Raw genomic sequence first — 26,544 nt, 5'->3', positions numbered from 1 at the left:
TTTCAGCTGCACTTACTAATATGCAACATAGCCTAATAAATACAACCCTTAACTGATGCCACTGTAGAGGAAGATGTCAAGATGTGGTACTAATGTTATGAGCATTTTAATAGTTATGTGATTACGGGGCTTCGGAGCGTCTTCGTCCTATCATCAGGAGAACACTGAATGAACCTTTACCATGTCACACTGATGTTAGCAAGTCTGGGTGTCTGTTAGCCGCTGTCGAGTTTGTTTATTTATTTATTTAGTCACTTTAAAAAATCAACAAAACAGGTCATTTGGCCAGGGGTACCCAAACTACTCCAGTTCTCCTAATTTCTAAGACCACACTACAAAATCAACTGTAAGGACACGGCACTTCCCCTATGTGATGTGTCAGCAGGGCTGATAAAGGGCGAAAAGACAGCTGGGGGATGGAACAGCTGTGTCTTACCCAGGGGGTCTGCAGAGGAGGCAGGTTTGGTGACCAGCCGGAGGCAGGAAGTGCTAGGCCCAGGGGGTCCAGGGGTAAGAGCCTCGCGGTGAGAGGGAGAGCTACTGCCCGACTTAGAGGAGGGGGACTGGCATTTCTCTGCCTGAAAAAGAGCAAGACAACAATCCTCAATTCAATTGTCTTTACCGAAATGTGAACAGTCTAAACATATTATGCTGCCAAGGACAGACTGGCCATCGGGACTATGGGGAGAATTCCCGGTGGGCTGCTTTATCTGTTGGCTGTGCTGTCGGTCCACAGACAAAGACAAAGACAGCAAGAGCGAGAGAGAGAGAAAGCTGTGGCATGAGCAGCTCACACACACACACTGCATCCTAAATGCACCTGTCCAATCACATAATCCAGCTATAAGCCTCTCACTGACCACTAAAATCCAACCAGACTTACAGAGAGAGGAGGAAACTGAGCAGAGATGGAGAAAATAACGCTATAAATAATACACAGAGGTGTAATAACTGGACGTCATCGGAGTAAAGGGCTGTAGCATAATATGGTACTTAGCTAGTTAGCTAGCTAGGAAAACAGCTTGCCTTATTATGTTGGACGACTATAGCTATATCTTCAGGTTTGATATGATTTTTGACTTCAAGATTACTTTTTTAATATCATTGTTGGTTCCAGACGGATCTCCTGGGATGTTCAGCGCATCAGTCTCCAGAGTTTACTCAGAACTGCGCAATAAAGAAAAACCATCCAGTGAGCGGCAGTTCTGCATACAGAAACACCTTGTTAATGGTCAGATTGATTGAAGCTGACGAAAGGACTACAGTAACTACTCAGATAACCATTCTGTACAATTGTGGCGAGCAGAAAAGCATCTCAGAGTGCACATCACATCCAACCTTATGAGCTGGTAAATCTTGATTTCCATCTTGAATCTTGAAGATGGTAGGTCAGAATTTGGTGCCATTGGCAAGAATCAATGGACCCACACTGCCCCGTGGTCCAGGCTGGTGGAGAAGCTGTAATGATGTGCAGGTTTTCTTGGCACACTCTGAGCCTATTTAAGTACGGTTGCTGACTGTGTGCATCCCTTCATGGCCAAAATGACCCATGACCCATCTTCTAATGACCACTTCCAGAATGATGATGATGATGCACCATATCATAAAGCAAAAGTTGTCCCAAACTGGTTTCATGAACATGTCAGTAAGGTCAGCGTTTCTCAGGGGCTTTATCAGTTACCCGATCTGAATCCAGTGGAACAGCTTTGGGATGTGGCAGAATAGGAGATCAGCAGCGTGAAAGTGCTCCTGAGGAATCTGCAGGAATTGTGTGATGCAAGCATGCCAACATGGACCAGAATCTCCAACATCTTGTGGAATCCATGGCATGGAGAATTGAGGCTGTTTCGAGAACTAAAGGGGGCCCTACCCAGTCCATTCAAGCCAACACTAAAGATGGTTGGGTTCTGGCTGACTTTGATGTCCCTGTCTGATCTGGCTGGAATCGTCTGGTTTGTCCAGCACCAGCCTGGGGTGGTGAGACTGTACCTGTGTTAGGTCCTTGCTTTTGCCTGGTGGGGGGCTGTGGGAGGGCGGGCTGTGAGCAGGCGGCAGGCTGGGGGATCGCGGAAGCTCCTTCCTCAGCATGGGGGCTCTGTCTAAGCCATTCCCGTGAGGAGAGTGGGGGGTACTGCCCACTGGAGAGGAAGGCTCCTGCAGAGAGAAAACGAAAGAGAGAGATAGAGAGAGAGAGAGAAAGAGAGAAAGAGAGAAGTGTAATTACAGAAAGCAATAGTTGGCTAATCTTCATAAAAATACAATCAATTCCATTTCTACAATATAGCAGACTTTGTTATAGCATAGACTCCCACAATACACAGTCTCATATATCATGCAATCTCTCTCTCCCTCTCTCTCTCTCTCTCTCTCTCTCTCTATCTCTCTCTCTCTCTCTCTCTCTTGCTCTTTCCATACCTCACTCCTCCTCTGTCTCCCTCTGCCTTTTTCCGCTCAATGATGTTTATCTATTATGCAAGCCTGTGTGGGGGAGTGTGTGTGTGTATTGTTTTGTGGCTGTAAGGCAGAACATGAAGAGGAAACACATTTCTGTATGCCGCATGAGGAATTTCAAGGATTGAAATACTTGGAGGAGAGTTTAGATGAAACTAATAACGCAGAGTTTGCGCTGAACAGTGGAAGGAATACACCGTGGCCTTGTTAAACCGCCTCGCAGTTGTGGAAGTCGATGGTGAATTATAAACGTAATAAAACGTACTATTTATCCAGCAACACAGAAAACACTCAGCAGCTTCACATGAGCACACTTTATACAAAGCAAACATAAACAACCTCTGGGAGCCTTTTCATGAGTGAGCGTGCCAGAGCTTTCACAGTGAGTGCTTTACAATGACGTAGAACAGTCACTGATTTCATCGCAGTATGTTTGAATAGGCCTCTATAGATCATCTACACATGCTTTCACTGTTTATAGAGTCTCTTGTGAAAGCCAAATGATTTGGTTTAGGGTTATATTATGTATGCACTATATTCATATACACACACACACACACATACATATATATATATATATATATATATATATATATATAGATAGATAGATAGATAGATAGTCACCTTATATATAGTGTATACTTTTAATATATACACTGTGAATGAATACTAGCCAGTATTTTACCACGTTTCTTACTATGCTTGACTACATTGACTAGGTTTTAAATTTAATTGAAATTTCTAACAAATTTCTAACAAATATTACAGAGAAATATAAACTCTTTTTAGCCTAAACAGAATTCATGTGCTCCTTTACTTGACAGAACAGTTTCCTTTACTGGTTTTACATTAATTTACATTTATATATATAACAAATCTAATTAAAATATCTAAGACATTTTTTTTAATACTAAAATGCTCTAAAATCACATCCCGCAGTCCGCTTACAACTGCAAGAGTGTGTCAATAATTGGAAGTGGCATCAATGGGTCAACGTAAACAACCTGAAGCCGTTAACTATCTGAAGCTGAAATTCCACCTTAAAACAGCGCCGCAGTTACATTCTGCCTCCTGTAAATTCTACACCATTTCAGGTGGAACGGGAAATTCCAGCAGGAAGTTGGAGAATATATCCCACATATCCCATACCTCACCATAATTTAGACCATAAGCAGCACCACCTAATAAAGTTCACTTGCCATGCTTATAGGAGCTGGACTTACCAAGAAGCTCCACTGAAAGAGTGTTATGTAGCTAATTATGAGAAGAGATGTTGGGAAGGGAACTTATTATGTTTTTTATTATTCTATAATTACATGGTTCTTTAATCTTTAACCCTATCCGATCTAATGGTATTGGCTTGGATGTGCAGGTCTATTAAAACGTTAACAGGCATGGAACCTTTAACTCATGCTCATGAGGTTCTTAAAGCTATTAGACCCAATATCTCACAGTCTTAAAAATAAAGGTTCCTAAAAAAGTCTTGGATGTGAAGTTATAGGAAAACTTTTAACTTATGCTGAGGTTCTTTAATTTTCAACGCTATGCAATCTAATGTCTCACAGTCTTAAAAATAAAGGTGCTTAAAAGGTTCTTAAAAGGTTGGATTGACTCGTCTCTTTCTCAGTGTTCAAGTTATAATGTTTCATCTGTGCAAAAATACACTTCTGAGAAGCTGAGTAACAGTTCAGCTCTTCACATCCACAGGTTCACTCGGACTGTCACATTTCCCACTTTCAAACTTTTGCAGCATTTACATTTTTTTTTGCAGCATTCTGATTCAGACCAAAAGCAGCACCACCTAATAAAGTGCAGGCTGGACTTACCAAGAAGCTCCACTGAAGTAGTTCTAATTATGGGAAGAGATGTTTGGAAGGGAACAAATTATGTGATGTTTTCTTGAACCTAACAACTTTTAATTCGAGCAGTTTTTTCTACGTTCACAAAAATAAATGCGCTTCCAAGGGTTCTCTGAACAATACCACAGATACAACAATACCACAGAAAAAGATGGGGTTAGTAAAAGAACCAGGTTAGTAATCGTGGTCCTTTAACGGCATCGCAAGACGAACGCTAGAAGAAAGTAGTGAAGGCTTCTTTCTGTCTAAAGTTTGAGAGATTTGAGGTTTTGTTACAGTGGGATAGGACAACATTGGGGTGTTTAGATGAGGACATACCTCATTGGAGACGTCCACCACCAGGTTGTCCTCGCTCTTGTCCCCGTCACTGTCCTGAAAGGCAGAAAATGAGGTGCAGAATTAGAAACTATACAGTAACTATGTGTACATGAAAAGAACATCAAATTCAGTTCTAAATTAGTTCTTGGCTTCAACATGCAGTTCTAGGAAAACCTTCCCATTATACTGAGGTTCTTCCATCTTTACCGAATGGCTGATTTTTAACAGTCTTAAAATTGAATGTTCCTATATTGTTCTTGGTTGCATAAACAGTTCCTGGAAAACGTCTTAGTACTACAGAACCTTTACCATATGCTGAAGTCCTTGAAACTTCAGTCCTATCTGATCTAAAGTCTCACAGTCCTAAAAATAAAGATTTTTAAAAGGTTCTTAAATAGTAAATGGGCTTGGATGTGCAGTTATAGGAAAACTCTTTAATGGGTACAGAACCTTTACCGAATGCCAAGGTTCTTTCACCTTTAACCCTATTAGACCTACTGTCTCAAAGTCTTAAATTACGGTTCCTAAATGGTTCTTGGCTTGGATGTGCAGTTTAATGGGTACACAATCTTTTATCTAAGCTGAAGTCGTACTTTTGCATAAAGTAAAGGTTCTACCCCCAATAAGTTTTGTTTTAGAACTTCAAGAATTTAATTTAGAAACCTATTTTTAAGCTATAGATGTTAGGATTGATTGGGATAAAGACTAAAGCATAGAGTTAGCATTCGATAAGAAGCATCAGTATGAGGTAAAGGTTCTATCACCTAGAACTCTTATGTTCTAACCAAGCACAATTTAGGAACTGTCAAATTCTTATTCAGGCAAAACCTGCTCGTCAGTTTCATTTGAACATGAAACTGTGGGCTGAGGGTAAATAGCCGTAGCATTAGCACACTGCTGCTTAAAGCTAACAGAACCTTTGAATGTATTTTTTCTACTTAAAGGAAAAGCAACAGGGAGAAGAATGAAAAACGTCAGTGTTAAAAAGAGGCCGGAAAAGACGAGGAAGCTCTCCACAGGCTTTTCTCTCTCCCTCTCTCTCTCTCTCCCTCTCTCTCTCTTTCTCTCTTTCTCTCACTCTCATTCTCTTGCTCTTTCTTTCTCTTCCCATCTCTGGGAATAGGAGGTGACAACGCTGGCACTTAGTCTCCATGGCAACAGGGCTTTGATGTGATCATGGCCCGATGTTCTTATTGACATCACCCTACAGTGACATCATCACCTAATTATACTTAGCCTGATGGGGTCCAAATCGGACTCTTCTCTACATGTTTCTGTGTGTGTGTGTGTGTGTGTTTTGTGGGAGCGCGCATGTGTTTGCTTGTGTGTGTTAGCACGCTCAAATACACACCAGTTATCTGAGCACGCTCAAATAAACCCACCACCTGCTTCACTCTGAGCAAGACAGAACTGGACAACACTCCCTCTGCACTGACTTTACTGCCTAAAGTCAGCCTGTAGGTCCAAACTAAAGCACTGAGGAGGTCACTGACCCCTGGAAGCTGCTGCTAGAACCCTTCGGCAGCTACAACCAAAGCCTGGAGTACTTTTATCTTTATTACACTGCAGAAATGTAATATCAGGCCAACTTCATAATGCTGCAGTAACCAATTACAGCGTGATCTTTCAACTCAGTTTAGTCAAAAGTTCTCACATATTTTTTACTTCTGCATCTCAGTTTGGTCAACAATTCATATTGTGTTGAGTCCGTTTACTGTTCATTCCCATATGCAGGTTAGTCCGAGTAGCTCAGCAGTCCAATGCGCTGCCACTATGGCCACGGGGGTGTGAGTTCAAATCGCGAGCCATGCCACTTTGTCATCAGCAGCTGGAGTGTGAGAGAGCACAATTGGCCAAGCTTTCTCCAGGTAGGCAAATGGCGCCCTCCCCCCTTATCACTCTTAAAGTGATGATGGCTGGCAAAGGCGTCTGTTAGCTGGTGCGGCGGAAACATCACATGGTGTCCCCAGACTGGGAGGATTTTGACAATGGAGCGCTGAGTCCTCGCTGGGATTTGAACTTATTATTTCCTGACATTTGACGAGCAGCAGTTAGACCATAGGGCCACTCTAGAGCCCTAGAGTGGCACAACTATAACTGCTTGTCAGGAGATAGGAGATCATAAGTGTAATAAATCTCATCAACACCACAGCCCCTTCATGGTCAGGAGTCTGAGAATATGCATGTGATAGGGAAGGCCTGCAGACCTGCAGATGGGAATAAACAGTAACAGTAAATGTGAGACGTACGTAATGCGATGGACCGTCTTTGTCGTCACAGCGCCTCCTCTTAGCGTCGTTGCTCTGTGAGGGATACACACCAGACGGACCCTGCCGCTCCTCCACTGCCTGACTGTCTGTCGATGATACTGACTTACTCTACCGACAGAGAGAGAGACACTTACTCACACACACAGATTTAGGACACATCACACACACATATACAGGTCCAGGTAAAAGTGTCTGAAATCTACGTCTGCAGATTTTGGTTCCAGGATAAGTCCATGTGTCTTGTCTCATAGGTTTAAGACCTTCATTGTTATTCCAAAAGCTGGAACAGTATGAGTAAGTACGTCCAGATTTCTGACTTGCACTGTATATGCACTATATACACACACACACACACACCCCATGCACACAGACATCACTCACACGGCACAGCATGCAGGGAATACTGTCAGAACACAGTCAAAAAGCAATGCAGCTATTCAGAGCAATACTGTACCAAAGCCTAAGACACCTGCTGACTATCCTTAAAGAAATGCTGATCATCACAGCGATCAGCCTCTGATTGGCTGTTTTATTGGGCTTGTTTCACCAGCTTAAGTATAAAGTGAGGTTTTACATTATTTTACAGTAAAATTGGGTTTTACATCATTTTACAATTTAGTGAGGCTTTACATTATTTTACAGTTGAGAAAGGCTTTACATTATTTTACACTTTAGTGAGATTTAACACTATTGCACAGTAGAGTAAGATTTTACATTATTTTACAGTACAGTAAGGCTTTAAAGCATTATACAGTTGAGTGAGGATTTACATTATTTTACAGTAAGTTGACGCTTTACATTATTTTACAGTAGAGTAAGGCTTTAAAGCAATATACAATTGAGTGACGATTTACATTATTTTACAGTAAGTTAACACTTTACATTATTTTACAGTATGGCAAGGTTTTACATTGTTTTACAGTAAAGTGACATTTTATGTTTTTTTTTACAGTAAGACAAGGCTTCACTGTAAACTTTGCACCCAATATTGAGTTTATATACATTGGGGCACACATTAAGGCCTCTGTATCTGAATCATTTGTACTAGTGGTCTCTACTGCACTCAATGTTTTGACCTCACTGTAAGTGTTAAACAACACTGTGTGTGTGTGTGTGTGTGTGTGTGTGTGTGTGCAGAACTGCTTTAAAAGCAGCAAAACTGCTTTTAAATCTGCCCTTTCAAACACTGCAACTTCCTGCAACTGGGCACTTTCTGAGCCAAATAGTGTGTTGGACTGAGATGAGGAGAAGAAAAGAGCCCAAGAGTTTCAACAATCCTTCTAAATTCACCTAAATCTCTCTCTCTCTCTCTCTCTCTCTCTCTCTCTCTCTCTCTCTCTCTCTCTCTCTCTCTCTCTCTCGCTCTAATTCTCCTCCCTGCTCCTCATTCCGTGGCACCAAAATGCTGAAGAAACCTCGACCGTAGCTCTGCTCTCTCTCCTCTGTTCTTCACTGCACAGCTTTTAAAAACCCTCTTCTAACCACCTTTTCTGATTTTAAAAATGAGAGGGGAAACACTGTGTCTCTCTTATTTGATGAAACTGCTGGTTTTGTGCATTAGCGCTGTCACTGGAGGCACTTTATACACAGCTCTCTACTCCTTCTTCTCTCTCTCTCTCTCAGAGCAGTGGAAAGCGTAGCTGCTGTCAGCGCTGTTGGTTTAGCTCAGCGGTGTAAATGACAGCAGGCGGTGAATAGCTGCTGCTCAGCTCTGTTTTATCGTCCACCTGAGGTGTGGGTCAGTGGGTGGGTGGTGCAGGTTAGTGAGTAGCCAGCGTTAATGCAGAAATCACAGCAGGACTCAGAAGCCACATCTCAGGCTCCTGAGCCAACCTTTATCTCCTTTTTTCAGAGGGGGGTGGTTTACTCTGCAGCTGACGCTACGCTTCTGGTTACGGGCTGAGATCTGGAAAGTCACCTAACCTTTGCCACGATCTACAGGTTTATCACAATACTCTACATTTTAGGGGGGATAACGATATGATTCTGTTCACAATACTGAGATCATGCTTTCAGATTCTCATAATATTTTAAACGAAATTATAATAAAGAAAAAGTGGTGACGGCATTCATGCTGTTATACAGTCTACTGCTGAGACTAGAGCTGGGAGGAGTGTGGAGCATGACATGACTGCTGGACTGGGGGATGATTGGTGCAAACTTGGTAACACTATTTTATGGGACACAGGTCAGTTGCGTTCTTTGTTTAGTAAATCCTGAATCAGACCTCCTATGGTGTGGTTGCTATGGTGTTGCTAAGTGGTTGCCAATAATAACCAATGAAAATTGAGCACGAAAAGTGCAGTTCAAAGCAGCCATTAGACAGTTTCTTATATTAAACATGCTCATGTGGGGCTCACAAGGATTAGTACTCATCATTACAGCCCACCTTAATCTCACATGGGTCCCTTCTAGGCCCCATGTGCAGTGTACAGCCCATGTTTAACCCCTCTAGATCCCAGTAGTTCTGACCAGATGGAGATGGGTACCACTTTGCGAGTATTGTTTCTTCACAAGGTTTCTTCCTCCAGTTCTGAGGGTTTTTTCTTACCACTGTCGTCTTTAGCTTGGGGTTTTATGTTTAATGATGTGTTGGCATCTCGTCCTATTACTGGATTCTTGTTAAGCTGCTTTGTGACAGCGTCTGTTGTAAAAAGCGCTATACAAACAAATTTGAATTGAACTGAATTAAATGGCCTGGAGCTGTGTTTTTAGCCTGTAACTCAAGAAGCTGACTAAGTAGCATTAGCTTAACCGAGAAGTCTACAGGTCTGTATTTCTTTCCTGAAATTATGCTGTAAACGGTGACAAAAAACATAACACTTCACTGCTCAACTAAGAAATATTAATTGTTCCTCCACCAGTCAGTGTTACCTCTCAGTGTAGCTAAGCCGGCTAACGGGAAAAGCTGGATACTATTAACCTCTAAACTTTCCATTTGTATTGATATGGGATTCAGATGTTGTGAAGTGGGCATAGGTGTGTGTGTTTAATATACATTTAGTTTGCAACAAGTTTGAACACAGCCCAGCCAATCAGATTTCATATTCTATAGGAAGAGCTGGGGTGCGGAGAGAAACATCAAGGTGCAGAGAGAAACGTCCACGCATTTACAGGTTAAAATAAAAAGACAGATTTCATAAGCCTGTTCCTTTTCTAATAGGCTTCATATTTGGAGACATTCATCAAAGTCATTGTAGTGGACATACACACACAAACACACACACACACAGGTTTGTTACTCACCCTGCTGGGCGCACCCTCTGGGAGCAAAAAGAGGGGAAGAGAGAGAGGGAGAGAGAGAGAGACACAGAAGGAGTGAGGGGGATTGACGTCAGTCTAGATAATAATAACAACAGTCCCCACAGCAAGCCAAGGTCATGGTGAAAAGCTTGTCCGGCTGCTATAAAAATACATCTATTGTATTGAGCTCCACTCCCCTACTGCACACGGGCTGTGGGAGAGCAGGACAGACACACACACACATACAGAACATCAGGGTGAAACCTACTGCACCCAAACACTGCATCACACACACACACTCTCTCTTCTCTCTCCCTCCCAAATGAACATCTCTCGCTTCCTTTTCTCAGCTTCCTCTGACATTTGCAGAACAGCGAAGACAAGTCTCACGACAGCTGCGGACCTAAACACACCAACATCGCATCATTTCTCCAAGCCAACAAATCAAAACATCTACATCTACAGGAACTCAGACTAACAGCTTAAGCAAACGTGTGCAATGGATGCACAACCCATGTAGCGTCTATTCTATGGCAAACAGACACTGTCAAGCGTCCATTCACTGTAAGGCTGCACAACACACGGCAGATTAACCATTAGGGCTCATTAGAAACCGATATGGGAACACCGGGCTCATGCTGATATCAAATATTGTTCATCTACATATCTGTCGATACTCATACATACACATTTAGGAACTGGGACCACATAAGCACTATATGGAAAAAAGTATTGGGACACCTGCTCATTCAATGCTTCTTATCCTGCTTTTGTTAGAGGAACTGCCTCTACTGTACAGGGAAAGCTTTCTACTAGATTTTGGTGCATTGCTGTGAGCATTTGATTGCAATCAGCAATCAAGAGCATCAGTGAGGTCAGGATGTTGGAAGATTACCTATCCCCAACTCATCCAAAAAGTATTAGATGGAGTACCATCCATCGCTCCAGAGAACACAGTTAGTTCCACTGCTCCACAGCTCAATGCTGGGAGGCTTTATATCCCTCTAACCCAGGCCTGCCATTAGGGATGGTGCCAATAGGTTGGGGCGAGGGGTTTTATCCAGAGTGATTTACATTCCAATCACAGGTTACACGGGTAGGCAATTGTAGTATTAGGAGTCTTGCCCATGGACTTGTATCGTTGTAGTGTGATGTGAATGGCTGCCCAGGGAAGCGAACCCTAGTCAGCCTTGAGGGAGGCCAATGATGTCATCCACTTTGCTACAAGTAGGGATTCTGTAGGATCCTCCAGACTACAGTAAATACATCATCAAATATTTGTTTTAAATATTGGTGAAATCTAAGGCCAGACTGATCTGCATCCCTAATGCTTGTTTACATCCCTGTGTGTTCACACTCCTCAGAATCTTACAACATAAACTGTCCAACCAAGACTGATAAAGTGAACAGGTGAAGTTCCCCACCACACACACATACATATACAGACCTCGGAGGTGTTCTGCATCCAGGTGATTGCGCTCGTCCTTGCCGGTGAGATGAGCGGATACTCCAAGTGCTCCGGTGAGGGCCAGCAGGCCTGATCCACCTCCTAAAGCCAGACCGGATGGGTGGGGCGTCAGTGGGATACCAGCAGTGTGATGGGACAGATGCTGGAGCTGCTGCTGCTGAGATAGATAGATAGATAGATAGATAGATAGACAGACAGATAGATAGATAGATAGATAGATAGATAGATAGACAGACAGACAGACAGACAGACAGATAGATAGATAGATAGATAGATAGATAGATAGATAGATAGATAGATAGATAGATAGATAGGTAGATAGAAACAGATTACAAGCAGATAAAAGGGGGCCTATGTTATGTGGTCTAAATTACTGCCTGTTTTGTGCTCTTCAGTGTGTGTAAATGTGTGAGTGTGTGTGTGTGTGTGTGTGTGTGTGTGTGTGTGTGTGTGTTCACAATCAGTACACAGTTAGTTGCTATTGAGACACTCTCTCCAGCACACCGTTTTTCTCAGTTCTGATCATATTACTCCACTTAAGCCCTATTGTTAGAACTCCCACAGCACAATAACAGAAGAGAGAATAGAGTGTGTATGTGTGAGTGTGTGTGTGTGTGTGTGTGTGTGAGAGAGAGAGAGAGAGAGAGAGAGAGAGAGAGAGAGAGAGAGAGAGAGAGAGATGAACACTATTATGTACTGTGAAATGTGTTTATGTGTTTCTGATCTTATGTGGGGATCAGAGTTGGAAAACCACCCAGACTGTGCTCAGATAGTACTACATCCTGATCCTAAAAGCTACATACTGATGTACACACACTCCAGTCCAACTGCATAATCACTTACATACCCAATATGTCCAAATGTTTGTGGACACCCCTTCTAATGAACGCATTCAGCTACTTTAGATTGCACCCATTGCTGACACAGATGTGCACATGCACACACACACAGCTTGTCTAGTCCCTGTAGTGAAGTACTGCCAACAGAATAAGACCCTCTGGAGCAGATAAACATGAACCTGTTGGCATCATGCCTAATACCAGGCTAGAGGGGTAGAAAGCCCCCAGCATTGAGCTGTGAAGCAGTGGAGGAACTGTGTTCTCTGCATGGTTGGTGCTCCATCCAATACTTTTGGGATGAGCTGGAGAGTTGGGGATAAAGTAGTGTGGTGATCATCCAACATCCTGACCTCATTATAAATATATATGAGCCAAAACATTAGCACCAACTGCCTAATACTAAGTATGTCCCCCTTGTGCCACCACAACAGATGTGACCATTCAAGACATGGACTCCACAAGACTTCAGAAGGTGTCCTGTGGTACCTGGCACTCAGTCTTTAGCAGTAGATTCTTTAAGCCCTGTAAGTTGTGTGGTGGACCGTAGATGTCCCTGACCCTGTTGTCCTTTCTCAGAGCACTTTTGGTACCAGAAAAAACCCATAAGACCTGCCTGATGTTTTGGAGATGCAGAGCATCTAGACAACCCAGTTGACTCAGGTTCTTAAGCTTGTGTTTGTGTATATATATATATATATATATGTATGTATATATATATATATATATATATATATATATATATATATATATATATATATATATAAACATAAACATAAAATATACATATGTAAAAATATACAAATTATATGTGTTCTAACTGAAAAAGACCAAGAAAGGTCAGAGGTCACTCACCCCAATGATGGCATTGAGCTCTGCCATGGTGACTTGTTTAGCTCGCTCCACAGCCTGCACCACCTGCTGCTGGTGCTAAACACACACACACACACACACACAGGGTTAGGGACTGTAAACACAGAATGAGGATAATTCAAATATACACAAGATGATAGGAAACAGCAACACAGGTGTCAAGTGAAGAAACACACACACACACACACACACACACACACTAGCACACGCATATACTAACGCACAGACCACAAACAGTGACCTCAACCACATACATAACAAATATGTGATGCAAACCATAATACAAACAGTCACACAAAGGCAAACACTCCTTAATGGAGAAAGGTACATATTTGCAGCCCGTCTCCGCACACACACCCATACACCTGCAAACACACACAAATATGTGCACTGTAAACACAGAGAGAGTGCACATGTTAACCTTTCCTGTCAGCGGATCCTAGCTGGCAACAGTGGCCAAAACAGTCACAGAACCCCTAAACCTCTTTAACTTCACAGAACCGTGGTGGTTCCAGGCTCGTGTTCCTCACCCCTGAACGTAAGAATATCTAGTTTGCAATGAGTACTGAATAATAATGTAATATAGTGTCTCATGGAGCTACACATGGCTCGCATTTTGTCTCACGCCGCGGTAGATGCTCTGTATGTTTTGTCTCACGCAGTTATAAACAGCCTCTCGTTTTGTCTCACGCAGCTGTACACAGCCTCATGTTATTGTCTCACGTGTTGTCCCCAGCCTCTCATTTTGTCTCATGCAGCTGTTAACAGCCTCTCCTTTCTTCCCATGCAGCTGCACATGGACTCCTTTTTTTCTTGCAGTTGTAAACAGCCTTTTATTTTGTCGGTTCATGACCTCACATGTATTCTCACGCAGTTGTACACAGCCTCTTGTTTTGTCTCACAAAGCTGTACCTTGCTTCTTGTTTTGTCTCACGCAGCTGTACCCTGCTTCTTGTTTTGTCTCACGCAGCTGTACCCTGCTTCTTGTTTTGTCTCATGCAGTTGAAAATTAGTCTCACATTTTGTCTCATGCAGTTGTACTTGGTCTCACAGTTAAACAGTTGTACACAGCCTCACATTCATTCTCATGCAGTTGTACACAACCTGCTGTTTTGTCTCACGCAGCTGCACATGGCCTCTGGTTTTGTCTTCTGCAGCTGTGCATGAGTTCATTTTGCAGGTAACCCTTTATCATGCAGACATATGATTCAATTATTAATCTTGAGTTTACTCATCTTCAGCCTTCTAAGTTATGCAGTAACCTCTGTGAAATGTAATGTGGTTAAAAGAGTTAGGAACTGAAGTGTCGGCCCTTGTTTCTCCATTTAAGCAGTAATCTGTAAACTGTTTTTGATCATTTTATTGCTGATGCGACATGAAAACATGTGATTTAGCCTGTTAGCCTGTTAGCCTGTTATTGATGGACATTTAGTTGTCCACAGGCCGTTCTCTCAGGTTTTTTTTTTTTTTTTTTTTTTCATTTTAAAAGCCTCTGTTTATTTTCCTTGAACATTTGGCCTATTTGTCTCAATAACTGCACTCTCAGGTGCCAGAGGGCCGCAGGAAGATATGTTCTATTTTTGGTTCTGCTTGGTTCCTCACAGTGTTTCTTCTTCATGCTCTCAGGGTGTTTTTTTCCCTGCCATTGATGCCCTTAGGCAACAGTCATCAGGGAGTTATACCTGCATTTCTGTAAAGCTGCTTTGGCACAGTATTTGTTGTGGAAAGCGTCATACAGATAAAACTGAACTGCAGTGAAGTTCTGTGAATCAGCCAATATAATTTCTTTACTCCAAACAATGCAACAGGAAACAGAAGCAAAGACGCAGCCAAATTAAAAGTGAAATATAGTCATGAACGTACTCGACCCGCTCGCGTTACAGAAAGCTAACTGAGCAATGGCTTTAACAAATGTTTTGTTTCTAAAAGACCTGGATGGAAAACAAGTGAATAATTGAACAACTTCTAATGAGATTTTTGAAGACCGTCGCAGGACTGCGCCGTTACTGCATTTCTCGGCGGATCTTAATAGAATGAAATATGGCATTAATACATTCGCAGTGCTAATATTCTTAAATCACTGTGGAATCTCATCAAAGGGGAGGCGAGAGAAGGCTAAACAAGCCCAACCTTTGAAGTAGCAAGTGGAAAATGCACCTGACGCACGCTCCTAATGTAATTAACACCTAGTGTTTCCTCACTCACATGGAAATTAGTCCCTCTTTTGTGTTTCTGTGACTCAGCGTGAGAAAAAAAGGAGAGAAAAACAGCAATAGGTTTCCCCAAGACATGAATTTCAACCAGTGAATTCTCCATCAGTGGCGAGTGCACCCATTGCCCTTCATGGCTATTAGGAGTAGGTTAAGCAGCACGGTCGGTATGAAGCAGCACGGTCGGTATGAAGCAGCGTATCATATGGAAATATCAGGGCAGGAAAGAACGCAAAACTAAAAGAAGCTAGAAGAGCGAGACTCTTCAGAGAGAGAGTCTAAACAAGTAAAAACTACTCAAGTACAAGTTCAGAAACAGTGTGCTGAATATTTCTCAAATGGTCGTGAGTCTCACAAACTGCAGTTACACACTAGTTCTCTCAGCTGGTGCGTCGACAGAAAACAGTCAACTTGGTCAAATGACAGGGAGACAGAAAATGGCATTATGAAGCGGAAGCCGTAAACAGCTGCGATGATATATACGAATTCTGAAATTCTACAAGCAACCCTTAAAAGACAAAACCTTTTTCTTAATTTGTAGAAATAATATATATATATATAAATTCTAGAATAATATACAATATAATATATCTTTATATAGTTATACAATATAAAGACAAAACAAATCTTCCAATTTGAGAAGTACAATTTTAACTGTAAAAATGATTGAAATAATACTAACAATTATTCTACAAATTGAAGAATTCCTTAAAAGAAAACATTTAAAACGATAACACTACCAAATCTGATCATTCCACTGAATTCTACACACTTTGTAACACTAAAATAATTTAAATTCTAAATAATATTTTACATTTACTCCAAATATTAAGAATTCTACAAGTCACACTTCAAAGTCTCTCTATGTCTAAACTCTAGAATCAACATTAAAACATTTGTAGACATCTAGAGTTCTGAAGCGCTGAAGTTATACTTATCCTAGAAGCAATAATACAGATCACTACAGCTTTCAGAAGTACAAGTTCTTGAAGCAACAATAAATAACTATAAATTCTACAAATTCCAGAAACAACATTAAAAATGGCAGTCTTCTGTCACTGTGAGGTAATTCAGTATGAAGTTATGAGCCTCTGTTTGTTTCAGCCATGTCCTGTTCGCTTCAGTGAACCCGCTCCACTCTGGAATTAGAACCAGGAGCTGCTTTTACAGCATCGGGAGGTCGAACAAATGTCGGAGATTTAGCCGACACTCATCTGAACAGCACTCACAGAGATGAAGACGTGTGACGGGGTGAATGGGAATGTGTGAGGAAATCTGAGTGTTGTCTTCGGGATGATGAAACACATTTCCCTGAATGTGTGTGAGTGTGTGTGCAAGTACGCGGGTGTGTGTGAAGGAGAGAGAGAGACAGAGAGAGAGAAAAGAGAGAGAAAAGAGAGAGATGAGTCGACAGTCAATGTCAGCATACCTCCTGAGAGAGGAAAGGGATGATCTGAGCACAGATAGCGCTGAGCCGCTTCACAATCTCCGCCTGCCAGAGAAAACACACACACACACACACACACAGAATGAATACATTAGAAAAGTACATTTATTATATGTACCATTCCACAGTAGTGACGTTTTAGGGTGTATCTTAGGTAATGCCTGACTGATGTGGAATGTTTGGGAACTTACAGTAGGGTCCAAAAGTATTTGGATACAATTTGCATAATTTTTCTATACCTCCTCAATAAAGCTGAAATGAAGCTACCTAGACGTGACTTTGTGAAGTGTGGATATATATATAAATATATACATATACAAAAATATATATGTATATGTATATATTTACATAATAAAAAATATTCCATTAATCATTTAGGAATTACTGACATTTGTAACATAGCACCTCCATTTTCACAAGCTGAAAGGTAAATGGACAATTAACTGTTAAGCAGTTTCACAGTCAGGTACGGCCTTCATTACTTCATGTCAAATTAGGGAGATAAAAGGTCTGCAGTTGGATTCAAGTGTTGACTTTGCATTCGGTAGCTGGTCATGGGAATTTTTTGATATGCTGTCCAAAGAGGTCACCATACAAGTGAAGGACAAAACAAAGTTCGGAGATCAGAGATAGAGCAGAAACGTTAGGAGTGGCCAAATCAACTGTTACTGGTGCATGCTTAAACAGGAGGAATGCACCGGCGAGGCTCAGCACCACTAAAACCTGGAACAACTCATGGACAAAGGATGATTCTTTCATTAGTGAAGAAAAACCCCCTTTACAACATCTAGTCGTGTTAGGAACCCTCACACTCAGGCAGGAGTATCATTTTCAAAGTCTACCATCAAGAGGCGCCTTCATAAGCGTACAGACAGAGGGTTTACCTCAAGATATAGGCCACTGGTATCACCCAAGACCAAAAAGCTTAGACTAGACGTCTTACAACCCTGCCCAGGTCCAGATCAAAATTACCTGGACAGATAAAGCCAAGGTTAACCTTCTGGAGTCTAAAGGGCATTTTCTAGACTGATGCATTTCTTCTTACACTCACCTTTAAAGGCACTCGCATATAAGATCATACCCACATGTTTCATATCAAACTGTTCAGCTTTTCTATAATGAGACCCAATGTGACACAGAGCACTGTGTGAAGAGATACTCTGACCCTAAACTAAACAACTGAGGTCAGATTTCTTGTGATAGCATACCTGTACTTATGTGGATGAATTGTTTTGGTGCTTAAAATGAGTCTTAGGTTGACAAAAGCAGTGAAATATATGAATAAAACAGCATATATAAACAGCGAGTGGCAGAAGATGAGTTGCAATTACAGATAAGAGACAGATGACGGACATACCAATCACAGACAAACACCCACCACTTCTTCAAAGCCTCGTAACTCCAGAAGGGGGCACATATAATCTAAATGGCATTAAGATGCAATGAAAAGGGCGGGCTCTACAAATCCAGGAAATGTTTGAACCATATTTCCGAGCTATATTTCACAAAGATATTAATAGAAATATTGAGAAACATTGAATTTGACGCATCAGCATGTTCATAGATTCCAAAGGGATGACTTGCACCTGAGTGATGGGAAGTAAAGGGGATGGAGAAGGTAAGGAAGGGATCATGATCTGAAACCTACCACACAATCTGTCAAACATGGCAGAGGCACTTTTATGGCCTGGGCATGTATGGGTTGCAATAGAACTGGGTCACTGGTGATTACAGACAATGAGATTCCTGACAGAAAAAGCAGGATGAATTCTGAAGAGTGTAGATCTATACACTCTGCTCGGCTTCAATCAAATGCTGCACAACTGATGGACAACTACTAATTACTACTAACTACTAAAAGCAGTTAAATAGTAATTACTGACCAGACAAAACATTAGCACCACCTGCCTAATACTGAGCAGACCCCCCTTGTGTGGCTACAACAGATCTGACCGTTCGAGGTATGAACTCTGAAGATGTTCTGTAAACTGGATCGCATCAGTGAGCATTAGGTGCCTTAGGTGACCGTGTCTGTTGCTGGATCACCGGTTTGTGGTTTCTTGGAGCAGTTTCTTTGGGTAGGTACTGACCACTGCATACAACACAAAATCCACAAGATGTTACCATGACAATTTGGCTCTTCTCCCTGCAGATGGCAGATGCCTGCAAGTGACGATAATCAATGTTTTTACTTTACCTGTCTCAACCTAATAGTACTAATGTTATGGCTAATTGACATACAGGGAAAACAGTATATTGGGTATACGCTAGTTTTAGTCCAGAGTGTACTTTGGAAAAAAGGTGTATCTCTGTAAAAGGGTTAGACAAAGAGATGAAATGAGAGAGAGAGAGAGAGAGAGACCTAGAGGCAGAGAGACACTCACAGAAAGAGAGACAATGGAAGCTATTAAGCTCAGCTGTGTTTTTCATGTGCACTTCTGACTACATCTCTCTGTTTTCATCTCTTGCACTTGTTCAGTCGTTGTTGACGCTATGTGTGTGTGTATGTGTGTGTGTGTGTGTGTGTGTGTGTAAGCTGAATGCTATTCATTCATCTGTTTTCCTCAGCTGTATGGGGGAGTGGGGAGTGTACTCTCAGTCTGAAGAGTCTGAACAGGCTCGGTCTACTGGCACAGGACCATGTGAACACACACACACACACACACACGAACACACACACACACACACACACACACACAGACCAACATTTACTAATTATGTACTCACTCAGGGAAAAAGAGATAACCGAGCACACACGCACACAGACACACAGACACACACACACACACACACACAGACACACACACACACACACACACACACACACAGACACACACACACACACACACACTCTGCTTTCTCTCCTCCCTCTAGGTGCTCTCTCGCTCTAACCATCTTCCCACACGGCCATTATTTTCCTTTCATCCCTTTCTCTCGCTCCACCACTTCTCTCTCTTTCTCTCTCTCTCTCTTTCCTGTCCTTATAGACCTTGTCTATACACACACACACACACACACACACACAAGCTACAGGACACATGTGTCCACACACAAGCATTGCTAATTAGGGGTGTATGAAAATATTGAGACATCGAAGTATCACAATATTATTATTATATATTTATTTACAGATATTATATTATTGACCCACTTGCTCACCAGGACTCCCCCTATCACTTCAAATGCTCCCAACTCTAAAACTGGGATGATGAGGGGAGAGAGCGCCATCTAGCCACCCTTGAGAGCATGGTCAGTTGTGCTCTCTCAGGCTCTGGCTGCTGATGGCCCGGGATTCTAACTCGCGACCTTTGGGCCATAGTGTGAGCCTGTTTGTTTGCTAAGACACCGAGAGCCTGCAAGTGATAATATGTTTGGCAGCAGTGTATCAGTTCTCAAAAACACAGTATGGATTTTTAATGACAGTTTACATGTAAAGATCAGTGGCAGACAGCTGGTAACCAATGGCGACAGACGTTGTTATCTGGTTGAATGAAGGAAATGATCTAGTGATCAAATAGACCCATTTGACCCCACACTAAAGCCCATTTGATGTAGAACAGTAACGACAGCTGACATTTCATTGAAGTTTGGTTGGTTTTAGGGTGTGATGTTAAGTAACGAGTATTCCAATCGTTGCATGCCGCGTCATACTGGTGTAAAATACCGACATTTAGTCGTATGGTATAGTAATCCCAACTCAACCACCGTCTTCATGTTTTTGTCTGCACAACATGAAACGTTGATATGTTGTTGGTGTTAGGTCATGGTGTTAAGTGACCAAAAATTCAACATCTGTCTAATGTTGGAGCTTGATGTGATCGCACTGTTGGTACTTTGATTTCTGACCAAAATGCAACATCTGTCTAATGTTGGAGCCTGATGTGATCGCACTGTTGGTACTTTGATTTCCGACCAAAATTCAACGTCTGTCTAATGTTGGAGCCTGATGTAATCGCACTGTTGGTACTTTGATTTCCGACCAAAATTCAACGTCTGTAAAATGTTGGGTTTTGCCGTCAACCCAAATTTCAGTTCGACTAAAATTCAACGTCTGTCTAACGTTGGAGCTTGATGTCAACACAATGTTGTTGTTTTTTTTATTTTTTTTTATCGTTGTGTGATTTGGATTTGCGACCAAAATTCAACATCTGTCTAATGTTGGAGCCTGATGTGATCGCACTGTTGGTACTTTGATTTCCGACCAAAATTCAACATCTGTCTAATGTTGGAGCTTGATGTCATCGCACTGTTGGTACTTTGATTTCTGACCAAAATTCAACATTTGCCTAATGATGTCAACACAATGTTGTAGTTTTTGATGGTTGTGTGATTTTGATTTCCAAACAAAATTCAACATTTGGCTAATGTTGGAGCTTAATGTCAATGTGATGTTAGTTTCTGATAGATATGTGACTTTGATTTCCAACCAAAATTCAACATCTGTTTTAACTTCAACTTAACTTCAACTTGATCTGTCCGACCTAACCGCCCAACATCTTTCTGACGTTAAACTCACATTGCCTGCTGAGAAACCAGTTTGTTTATATGTGTGGAAGGGAATGTCTTTTCTAATCCATGTCGAATTAGCTTGGGACTCTGACTCAGCACTCATGGTATAGTAACTGTTCAACATTCAACACTAGTTATTTTTAGTTATTGTTAGAGCTTGTTTGTGTAAACATACTGTACACTATGTACTATGGACAAAAGTATTGGGACACCAGCTCATTAACGGTTTCCTCCAAAATCAAGAGTATTAAAATGAGTTTATTCTGCTATTGTTGGAGTAACAGCCTCAAGTGTCCAGGGAGGAAGGCTTTCTACTAGATTTCACTACAGCATTCCAGTGAAGATTTGATTGCATTCAGCGACGAGGTTAGTGAGGTCAGGATGGTGGAAGACCTCATCCCCAACTCATCCCAAAAGCAAAAGTATTGGATGGAGCACCACCATCATTCCAGCTCAATGCTGGGGGGCTTTATACTCCTGTAGCCCATGCCTGGTATTAGGCATGGTGCCAAAAGGTTCATGTTTATCAAAGAATATGGACATATAGTGAGTGTCTGTGTGTCTGTGTGTTGAGTCCGTGGGCAGACAAGTAAGGCGACTGTTTGATCTTGACCTTGCTTCTACTTCTTCTTTCACCATTAGCTTTACTGAATAAGCATGAATACATCATCATGTCCTTTAAGTGCAGCGTCTTCTGGTATGCAAGTGTGTCTTCAGGTCGGTGTGTTCTTTGTGCCTGGCCAGTTACTGAGAGGCTTTTCCGCCATGACTGTAATTGAGCAGTAGACACCGTGGCAGTAACAGAGAGATTAGACTGCATTATCCCTTTAGAAATGCACCACGTTCATACAGAATAATGAGTCTAAGAAGAGAGTATTAGAGAGGGAGAGAGAGAGAGAGGGCGAGACAGAGAGAGAGAGAGAGAGAGAGAGAGGGGAGGGGAGAGCGAGTGAGCGAGGGAGGGAGTGAGAAGGAGAGAGGCAGAGACAGATGTTATCACTGCTTTGGAAATAGCGTATAAAGTCATGCTGTAAAACAAACATCGATCTGACTGAGTTCCGTCTCCAAATGTGCCCTATTCACTATGTAGTGCACTAGTTTGGGGGCTTTGCCTTTTCCATATTCCAGCGCCATGCTGACGTAAAAAGTCTGTATTTCGTTACGAGGTATGATGGTGAAAATCCAACATCTGCAAATGCCAACATTTTAGATGTTGATATGCTGTGGGTGTCAAGTCATAGTATTAAGTAACCAAAATTCTGTCTAGCATTGGAGCTCAATGTCAACCTAATGCTGTTTTTTGACAAATATGTGACTTTTTTTGTGATATTTGATTTCCAAGTCAACATCTGTCTGATGTTGGAGATAAATGTCTATCCAATGTTTGTTTTTGATGGTTTTGACTTTGATTTCCCACATCTGTGAAACGTTGGGTTTGGGCATTGAATTGATTTTCATTTCAACCAAAATTCAATGTCTCTCTAATGTTGGAGATTAATGTTAAACCAATGTTGGTTTTGACGGATATCTGACTTTGATTTCCAACCAAAATTCAACAATTTAAAATTCTAATGTTGGAGATTAATGTCAAACCAATGTTGGTTTTTGACAGTTTTGACTTTGATTTCCAACATCTGTGAAATGTTGGGTTTTGACACTTTTTTTTCATTTTAACCAAAATCCAACATCTATCTAACATTGGAGCTTGATGTCAACCCGTTGTTGGTTTTGACAGATATGTGACTTTGATTTCGAACTAAAATCAACATCTGAAAACGTTGGTTTTAGACGTCAACTCAATTTCCATTTGACCAAAATTCAACGTCTGTCTAACGCTGGAGTTTGATTTCAACCCAGTGTTGCTTTTTGACGGTTTTGACTTTAAGGTTTTTGTCCACTTGGCTTTGATGTTTTTTTTTTTATCTTAACCCACCATGTTGGTTTTTGATGGATGTGTGCCATTGATGTTCTTTTCATTTTTGACCAACTGTCTTTATGTAGGTCAAAGACTGCAACGGGTAATGCACAAACAATGAACCCTAGTGGACATGAAATAGTACCATTTATTTGTTTGGTGAAAAGATCCTTTCTCAGGCAAGAACAGTGGCATGGATTTGGACAGGTTGGAAACCTTTCTTCGAGATTACAGTCCATGTTGATATGATTGCATCACGCCATTCTTCTCTCGTTCTACCACATCCCAAAGGCGTTCTATTGGTTTCAGATCCGGTGACAGAAAACACTGTGTGTTTGTTATATTATCATGCTGGAAGTAGCCATTAGAGGATGAGCAAACTAGTCATGAAGAAATGCACATGGTCAGTAACAATACTCTGGCTGTGGTAATTAAGCGATCATGGTATCAATGGCCAATAATTGACATGAATGCCTGGACCCAGGGTTCTCCATCTGAACCTTCTCCAGAACATCACACTCCTTCCATTGCCTTGCACCACTGATTTGCGATTTCTAAAGAAAACCTGCAATAATGAGAGGAAAAAAAAGACGCACATCTGGAACATAAGCTCTGACCCCTCCCAGCCAGATGCCACCTGCTCCGAAAGACGTCCCTCCAGAGAGGAGAGCACAGCACAACCAGTAAACCCTCTGAAGCAGTGACTGGAGGCACAGGGTCTATTCCCCTGCTCTTCCACCGCTGCTGCAGCACTGCTAAACCAGGAATCCAGGTCAAACTGTCTCCACACTAAACCTCTCCAATACACACACACACTCACTCACCCACACACACGGCCACTAGCAATATCCTGAAATCCACATCTTCATCCACCTTCACCATTATCTTCAAGCCAGAGCTGCAGCATTTTACATATCTTCATACAGAATAAAAGGCCTTATGATGTAATAAGCCTGGGAAATGAAACCCTTAAAATCCAGCAGCAAACCGTGACTATTAGAGCTAGACCTTCAGTTCCAGCCATAAATGTCAAACTCAGAAGGCGCCCAGTGGCCTCTGAGACCCAAGACCCCAGTAGCAGACCCTTTCGGTCATGGCTATGAATTGTACCTTGTTGTTCCAGCACATGCCACAGAGGCTGGATCGGACTAAGATCCTGGGAAATTTGGAAGCTAGGGCAGCACCTTGAACCTTTCTCGTGTCCTTCAAACCAGTCTCGAACAATATGTGCAGCATGTCAGGAAGAGGCCAGGGAAGGTCTTCAGGGAATACCACTTCCATAAAGTCCTGGTCCTTAACCATGTTGGGGTCAAATCGACATGACGACATGATTTCAAATTGACATGAAGGCCTGGACCCAGGGTTCTCCAGCTAAACATTCCCCAGCACATCCCACTCCTTCCGCTGGCTATGTGTTATCCTGGTGACATCACTCCGGCAGGAAAACAGTGCAGACATGCCAGGCTGTCTGAAGGATGTAAAAAAAGAAGAAGGTCCAGTTCCAATGCTTGCATGCTTGATGAGACCCTGTCACCGGGTATTCTGGGAATGCTGTCAATAGGTACTCCACAAGCTTTGCCATTTGATGGATGCTCTGAACCAGTCGTCTGGCCACTGGCCATTTGGCTCCTGTTGAAGTTGCTTAGGTCTTCACACCTGACCATTTCATCCACTCAGTTGACAGCCCTTAACTACTTATCAACAGCACAGAAACCACTTAGCAACACCATAGCAACCACCTAGCAACCACATAGCAAAACCACAGCAACTACTTAACAAAACCATAACAACTACCTAGTAATGCTATAGCAACCACTATGCAAAACACCATAACAACAACCTGGACTATCATAACAGCAACCTAGCAACCACTTAGGAGACACCTTAGCAACCACCTAGTAACACTAAGGCAACCACTGAGCAACACCATAGCAACCATTTGGAAATCCATAGCACCCACCTAGCAAAACCGACGCAACCACCTAACAGCACCAGTAATGCTATAGCACCACAGCAACCAGCCAGTGACACTACAGCAATCACTGAATACCACAGCAACCATTTAGCAAACCATAGCAACTACCTAGCAACCCCTTATCAAAACCAAAGCAGCGTCCATAACAACCACCCAGTAACAATATAGCATTGAGCCACACTGAAGCAACCTCTTGAAATATCATAGCAACCACCTAGCCACGCCGTAGCACCCCTAGAATATATAGTTTCACCCTTGTGTCCACCTAGCAACAGCCTAAGAATTCTGTAATTCTGTAAATATTGTTGCTGTCTTTCAAATTCTTAACTTTTCATTCTCTTGATTTCTGAGCAGGTGTCCGGATACTTTTCCTCATATAGTGTATTCTGTTTTTTTAAGGGCTATAAAATGTCCAACAGGCCAACCTGGAGGAGGAGAAAACTACTCTGAAAGGCAGTCAGTGGGCAATGGTGGCTCAGCGGGATATCGATAACAGGGTTGTGGGTTCGATTCCCGGGCTCGGCAAGCTGCCGCTGTTGGGCCCTTGAGCAAGGCCCTTTACCCTCTCTGCTCCCCGAGCGCTGGAGTTGGCTGCCCACCGCTCTGGATGTGTGTGTACTCACTGCCCCTAAAACGTGTGTGTGTGTTCACTACCAGATGGGTTAAATGTGGAGGACACATTTCGCTGTACAGTGTACACTGTACAGTGACAAATACGTGCACCTTTACCTTTAAAGGACTGTATTTCAGGCCGTTTTGGAACATTTCTACTGGCTCATTCATCACAATGTAGAGAAGCAACTGCCAGATTCACATTATGTAAAAAGAGTAAAAATGCTCGATATGTCCTTCTTATGAAAATAATTATACATTTATATAAAATAACACAAAATAAAAATAACACACATTCCACTCAACTCTACTTAACACGTCACTTTTCCACTGCATACCTTACACTATAACACACACTTCCTCCAAAGCTTCCCCGATATTCCATAGTGAGCAGGACCAAATATGCCAAATTCCAGAGCACGAAATATACTGGCGAACAAAAGTGATTCTGAGTGTGTGTGTGTGAGAGAGACAGAGTGTGTGTGTGTGTGTGTGTGTGTGTGTATGGTGAGTGTTGGCTCAATACGTATGGGATTTCTTTCTGTGCTGTGAAAGAGC

At 42.0% G+C, this 26,544-nt stretch overlaps 1 protein-coding gene across 3 annotated transcripts in view; it reads right to left on the bottom strand.

Annotated features, from left to right (window-relative positions):
- tle2b (TLE family member 2, transcriptional corepressor b) overlaps positions 1-26,544 on the bottom strand; it is an 85,703-nt gene that overhangs the window by 16,420 nt on the left and 42,739 nt on the right. For 2 of the 3 annotated variants that reach the window (XM_072661020.1, XM_072661021.1), the window contains 8 exons: positions 16,958-17,020; positions 13,301-13,375; positions 11,589-11,766; positions 10,145-10,161; positions 6,878-7,006; positions 4,629-4,682; positions 1,990-2,154; positions 437-578 (listed from right to left, as the gene is read on the bottom strand). In XM_072661020.1, the coding sequence (XP_072517121.1) occupies positions 437-578; positions 1,990-2,154; positions 4,629-4,682; positions 6,878-7,006; positions 10,145-10,161; positions 11,589-11,766; positions 13,301-13,375; positions 16,958-17,020 (823 nt within the window). The remainder of the gene's footprint in view (positions 1-436; positions 579-1,989; positions 2,155-4,628; positions 4,683-6,877; positions 7,007-10,144; positions 10,162-11,588; positions 11,767-13,300; positions 13,376-16,957; positions 17,021-26,544) is intronic. The other variant, XM_072661022.1, reaches the window with a different exon arrangement.

This window comes from Salminus brasiliensis, chromosome 17 (assembly GCF_030463535.1).
Source record: "Salminus brasiliensis chromosome 17, fSalBra1.hap2, whole genome shotgun sequence".
Taxonomy (NCBI): domain Eukaryota; kingdom Metazoa; phylum Chordata; class Actinopteri; order Characiformes; family Bryconidae; genus Salminus; species Salminus brasiliensis.
Note: the sequence above shows the minus strand (reverse complement) of the source record. Positions and strands in the feature narration are given on the sequence as shown.